The following is a 6,717-nucleotide window of genomic DNA, read 5'->3' on the forward strand; positions in this document are numbered from 1 at the left end:
GAACCGCGGTCCTTGTGCTTTGCTAAGCTTGTTCTAAGTAGGTGCTTTAGACCACTGAGCCATCTCACCAGCCCCCTGGCCTTAAATCTTGTGACATAGTGGCCTCCATTACAGCATTGTAGATGTCCCCTTTTGTTCTTCCTGGAAGAGATACCAGTTTTATCAGCTTTTCTCTCATGGTGTAACCAAAATTACTTTACGCCTTGGATGATTTACTCCAAGCAAACAAGTAACAGTAACAACTGACTGCCTTTTGTGGGCCAGTGATGAGCTGCTAACATCGCTTACCATGGGCAGGGCTTGACCTTTAACAATATTTCTGCCAAGTGGCATCTCACAGGTGCATTACATAATTTTAATGCTTGTTTGGGAAATGACAAAAAAGGGAATTGCTCCCAGAAAACATGACCATTTTGACAAAAATCTCCATCAGAGAAAGGTGTGCTATGTTTGCTATACACAGTGAAATTTGAAAGCTACCAGCTGTCAAATGGTTTTAGAAAGAGAGTTGAAAAAAACTAAGAGACTGGGGATATTCTCTCAATTTTGCTGTAAGAAATTTCTTTCTACCATACATGGTGGTAGTGCTTGGATACTCCTGTAATCCGAGCACTTGGGAGGCTGAGGCAGGAGGATCACTGCAGCTTGGAGGCCAACCTGGGTTATGCAGTGAGTTCAAGGCAAACCTGAACTACATAGCAAGATCCTGTCTAAAAAAAGACAAACAGGGGCCCGGGGAGATAGCTCAGTAGAATAAGCACTTGGGGCCTGAGTTCACTCCCTGGTTCCGCAAAAAAAAAAAAAAAAAAAAAAAAAAAAAAAAAAAAAAGAGAAAGAGAGAGAGAGAGACTCTTTCCTTTCAGTTTCACCAAGCTGTGCAACACTTTTGTGATTGGTGTCAGGTGCTATTTGACCTTTGACATGCACGTACAACACTTTCATTACACAATGTATGGTGCTGTCCCATTGCATTCAGTCACTCCAAATGATTCTGTCCAGGGCTTTTAAAATTATCTTTTACTATCTGTTTTCAGTTCTCTCTCTCTCTCTCCCCCTTTCTCTCCCTCTCCCCCCCCCCTCTTTTTCTCTCTTTCTCTTTTTTTTTCTGTAGTCATTTTTGGTGTTCAGGACTTGATGCCTACAAAAACATATTGTTTTTTAAAAAATGTATCACCAAATAAAAATCTAACCCGTACCAAAAATAGCTAACACTATTAGTTAATACTAAAAAATTGAATATTCCTTGAATAATAAATTGTGACAGTGATTCTCTGCTGGGGCTCCACTTGAATTTTCTGACCACTAAAACCTGCTCTGAAGAGGGCATCTGAGTATATTTCCTACCTTGTGAGGGCTTCTGCTAAAGTCACAGCATATATATATATATATATATATATCTCCCCACATCCTTGGCACAGTGCACTGACTAGCCATGTAAAAGTTCAGATGAGTCTTGACTAATGAGTCACAGACTGACATCATCACCTGATGCCGCTGTGCCTATCTGAGCATGGGCATGGCCTCTGTGTGTACTGTTATCTGATGCTCGGCTGCTGGGGTAATGCTGAGGTGACTTGGCTCTTCTGCAAACAGAGGGCTCCTGGTACCTGCCGTGGTATGCGTGTGTCTGTCTGTCTGTCTTATGGTGAGCTTTTAAGCTTGGTATGAGCCTATGTATTCATAACAAAGAAATCATTCCCAAATCCAACATCGTGAAACTTACTATATTTTCTCCTCAGGGAATTTTATCGTTTCAGACTTGACATTTAGAACTTTGATCCTTTATTTATTTATTTATTTATTTATTCATTTTTTGAGACAAGGTGTTGCTATGTAGTCCAGGCTGCCCTTAAATGTACTGTGTAGACTCAAACATGCAGCAATCCTCCTGCCTTGGTCTCCCGAATGCTGAGGTTACAGGTGTGCCCCATTTTGTGCTCAGTTTGAGTTAATTTCATATGTGGTATTGGTAGGGTCCAGCTTCATTCTTATGCATGTGGAGACTGGTTTCCCCTGCCCTGCTTGTTTAGGAAATTGCTCTTCCCTGCTAGGTGGGAAGGGAACAGGGAGGCCACCCAGGTGCTGGTCCCTCATAGTTCCTGCTTCTCTGTGACTGCAGCCCTCAGGTGCTGGCTGAGTGTGTTGGAGGAAACCCTTTGGCTGGAGGGCTGTGTCCTGTGCTGCCCAGGGAAGAGACATGGCAAGCATTTGCATCTGTACCTTCTGCTGTTGCCAGGATTGTATGGAGAACATAAATTGTCAGAAAAGTGGTTCTCGCTGTGGACATATTGTGCAGTCCTCTGCAGGCCTCTGTTGGACCCTGTCCTGGAGTGGGCTCACACATCTTTACCTGAGGTACACAGCCATCCTGGGGAGTAGAAGGTTGGGCTGTCCAGTTGCTCCAGGAGCCTCAGAGGACAAGGAGTTGTTTCCCCATGTTTCTGAGCCCTTCCACCAGAGTAGAGTGGGAGGTTAATAGGAAGCATCTCTGCTTGTAGGCCTGCTAAGACTTGCAGTGTTTCTTAGTCCGCAGCTTATTTCACTGAGTCGGCTTCTTGGTATGGTGCAGCGTCCTGAGGATGCCAGTTGACATTCCCACAGGTCTGGAACGTGTATGCATAGTAGCTGGTGCCATGCTTGCTTCTGTTGTTACTGGGATGTAAATGGGATTAAACATAAGATACTGATTCTGACAATCTTGCTTGTTTAAGTTGGAAAATAAACATATTAATGTATTCAAATTGTCTTTTTAAAATTATCATTTCAGAATTTTTAGAAGGAGGAGTTGGCCATGTGGAAATGTTATTTCGCTGCAACTATTTGGCTTTAGTTGGTGGTGGAAAAAAGCCAAAATACCCTCCCAACAAAGGTAAAGTAGCTACACCACTGAGAACCTCCTTCGCTGCCTGGGGGTGGGGGGGTCTCTGAACATTGTAGGCCACCTCCATTAGTGGTCGTGTGTGGCCTGTTCTTGTGGTCCAGTGAGGTTTAAGGATAAGAAGCTTGGAGGAAGTGTCCAGGGAGACTGACCGTGGCATGGTTGGCCCTGCTGTGTGCCATTCTGGGCTTGGAGGGCTTCAGGTGAGGATGGAGCCACCGACCAAGGAACACTAATCCAGTAGCCACATAGAGCAAAAAGCCAGCATGGTGGCCAGGGAGTGGTTCTTGGTGTGTGATGCTGTGTCTACAGTCCAGTCCTTGTAGGGCACAGAGTGGGATGGGCTTTCCTAACCCTGTTGCAGGCTCTGCATCTGTGCAGCATGTCCCAGTGCTCTGCTGAGGGGAAAGGCCCAGAGAGGAAAGCAGAACCTGGGCCACAGGGCTGCTGAGTGGGAAGCAGATGAGCTGACTGAGGTCCTCAATGCCAGGTGAGAATGGGCCTTGGAGAGACAGGCCATCAGTCCATGGTGGGCATGCAGTGTCCTTGAGGCTATGTGAGCACGTGAGGAGATACAAGAGGTATGGGAGCACTGTTCACAGGAAAGATAAGAGGAAGCAGGCACACACACCTGCCGGTGCTGTGGCTACAGGCAGAGGAGGCTGCTGCCTGTACTAGCTGAGTGACCTTTGTGCTTTGGAGTAGACCTTGGTGGCTGGTGGAGATAGCTGGAGACAGGAAGGCAGTGAGGGAGGAAACAGGAGTACGAGGATGGCGAGGCCACACTGAGGCCACCCCTTGGGGCAGATAGGTTAACCCAGGAGCAAAGAAGCTGGTGCTCGCCTGAAGCAGGGTGTGTGCTTAGCCCCCAGGAGGCCTGGGTCTTTATGGCACTGCAGAGGAAGGGTCCTGTGCAGAAGGGTTGGCCTGGGGACTTGCCACACCTTGGCCCCAGGCGCACTGTTGGCAGTGGAAGGCACGCAGGTGATATTAGCACTGACACCTTTTCTTTTGGCTGTAGCCTAAGCACCTAGAATGAAAAGGTAGGATCCTGTAGGATGTGGTGGTGCCTGCCCTTACTTACTCCAGCAGTTGGGAAGCCTGAAGCAGGAGGATTGCAAGTTTGAGTCCCACCTGGGCAATGCAGTGAGACTCTCTCAAAATAAAAAAGTAAAAAGGCTTGGAATGTAGCTCATTGTGAAGATTCTGCATTCAATCCCCAGTAATAAAAAGAAAAGGAAAGAGATTATTGGCAGGTAAGAGAATAAAAGAGCCCGGGACATAGCTCCGTAGCCTAAGTGCCTGCCTGGCAAGCACAAGGTCCTGAGTTTGATCCCTGGTACTACAAAAACAAACAACAAAAAACAAGCAATAAGAAAATAAAAGAGCCAGTTTGAGATTCTAGAACCTGGGTCTGTCTGGGCATTCCACAGAGTGAGCACATCTCCCAGCACAGGCTCCTGGAGCAGAAGGGGCTTAGCATGGTCCTGGGGTCCTGCTCCGCCGGAGCTTCCTGGTCTTGGAGAATTGGGCATTCCTGAGGAAAGAGAGCTGGAAGGCAGGCAGTGAGGACCTGAGAGCTCCTCCCTGGGCTCAGCCGTGCCCATTGTAGGTAGGGACATGGGCCTTTCAGACTCTCTCAGAGTTGCTGTTTGTCCTAGATAACCTCTTACTCTTATTAAAAACATAAGTTGTTCCAAGTATTCACGTGTGGTATTTCATAGTTGTAATCCTAGATACTTAAGAGGCAGAGGCAGGTGGAGTGGTACATGCCTGTAATCCCAGCCCTCGGGGGACTGAGGCTGAAGGTTCGCTGAGTTCAAGGCTAGCTGGCAGTACATAGGAAGACCTTGCCTCAAAAAAGAAACCAAAAACAAAAATACAGTGCTGCTGCTGAGGGCCATCCAGTGGAAAGGCAGGCTCAAGATAAACATGACACTGTGTCCTCACTTTATTCATCAGACCTGGCTGGCACCTGTGATTCTGACTCCTACCTAAAAGCAAAATGACCATGAAAGGTAAAACATTTTCAGTTGATTCAGAGCACTGAGGCATCCATAACAGGGATGTATAGACAGAAGTGGCAAGAGTGATAGGACAGGTATGCAGAGCAAGAGCGAGTATCACGAGAGGGCTTCATGGCAATGTGTGAACACTGCAAAGCTCAGAGGGAGTCAGGGCAGGCAGCCACCCAGCAGGGCTCAGTGAAGGTAGATCCTTGTCACTCCACACCTGTCAGAGTCTGCATGCGGTGCACACAAAGAGCACACCCAGGGACAGATCTGTGCTTCCCTTTGTACCTGCTGGTGTGGATGTACCTGCTGTTCCACACTTGGTGTGGGACAGTAGAGCTGTGTGTATGTGGAGGGGAAGTATGCACAACTCCCTGCACGTTCCTTTTTTTGGGGCTGGGCACAGGGTCCCACTTGTATAGTTCAGACAAGTTGAGCAAGTTGAACTCACTAGGTTTCCCAGTCTGGTATCAAACCTTATGGTGATCAACCCTTATGGTCTCCGCCTCCTGAGTGCTGGGATTACAGGCATGCATCACCACAATTAGCCTGGGGAGATAGCTCAGTGGCCTAAGTGCCTGCCTGGCAAGTGCAAAGTCCTAAGTTCAATCCTTAGTACCGGGGAGAAAAAAAAAATTATTATGAGCGTAAAACTTCTCTAAATTTTTTTAATGTATTTGGTACAGGGTCTCATTACGGAGCTCAGATTTGTAGTAATCCTCCTGTTTTCAACCTCCCCAGCACTGGGATTACAAGGGTGTGCCACCACGCCTGCTCTCTGCTGCAGGCTCAGTGCGCCTGGGGGTGAGAATGGCACAGATTGTGGTGTGAGGGATCAAATCCTGTGCTTGCCTCAGTCGGCACTTAGTCCACTGAGCATCTCACCAGCCCAATTTGATTTTTTTTTTTTTTTTTCGGGGATTGAACTCAGGCCCTTGTGCTTGCCAGGGAAGCGCTTATTCCACTGAGCCATCTCACCGGCCCCTCCAATTTGATTTTAATGTTGTTAGGTTGTACCAAAAAGTACTTAAAAACCTATTAGAAAATTGCCTTTTTTGTTCTTGTTTTCTTTGAAACAGGATCTCTCCATGTAATGCAAGCTGGCCTTAAACTCACTCATGTAGCCCAGGCCGGTCTCAAGCTCTCAGTCTTTCTTCCTCAGCCTTCCAAGTGCTAGGATTAAGATGCACACCACCATGCCATGCAGACACTGTATTTTTTATTCTATTTTGTAAAGACACATGAAGAAGGACTTCTAGAACTTTAGAAAGTGGCAAGAATGATGATACTAGTACTTTTAAGCTGTGGAACTGAGTGGAATAATACAAAGTATAAAAAGAGATTAAGGGGCTGGGGAGATAGCTCAGTGGCCTCAGCACCTACCTGGCAAGCACAAGGTCTGGAGTTCCATCCTCAGTGCTGCCTGCCGTGCCAGCCTCGAAACTGGGAGTAGTGGCATGGAAGGTGGGCATGGTGGTGTAATCCCAGCATGGGGAGGCTGAGGTAGGAGGATTCCTGCAAGCCTGAACTGTGTAGTGAGACCGTGTGTCAAAAAGAAAAACAGATAAGGGGGCCTAGGAGATAGCTCAGTAGAATAAGCGCTTGCCTGGCAAGCTCAAGGGCCTGAGTGCAATCCCTGATTCCACTAAAAAATAGGGCTGGTGAGATGGCTCAGTGGTCTAAAGCACCTACTTAGAACAAGCTTAGCAAAGCACAGGGACCACGGTTCAATCCCCCAGCGCCACATGCCAGCCAGCCCTGCCCCCTGGTGGGCTGAGCTGGACACACACACACACACACACACACACACACACACACACACACACA

At 47.4% G+C, this 6,717-nt stretch overlaps 1 protein-coding gene across 1 annotated transcript in view; it reads left to right on the top strand.

Moving 5' to 3' along the window:
* The window catches only part of Wdr45b (WD repeat domain 45B), a 38,724-nt gene that overhangs the window by 21,969 nt on the left and 10,038 nt on the right, over positions 1–6,717 (top strand). The window contains exon 3 of the mRNA XM_004639452.2: positions 2,768–2,869. Coding sequence (XP_004639509.1) covers positions 2,768–2,869 — 102 coding nt within the window. The remainder of the gene's footprint in view (positions 1–2,767; positions 2,870–6,717) is intronic.

Source organism: Octodon degus, unplaced genomic scaffold (genome assembly GCF_000260255.1).
Source record: "Octodon degus isolate 3935 unplaced genomic scaffold, OctDeg1.0 scaffold00112, whole genome shotgun sequence".
Lineage (NCBI taxonomy): Eukaryota > Metazoa > Chordata > Mammalia > Rodentia > Octodontidae > Octodon > Octodon degus.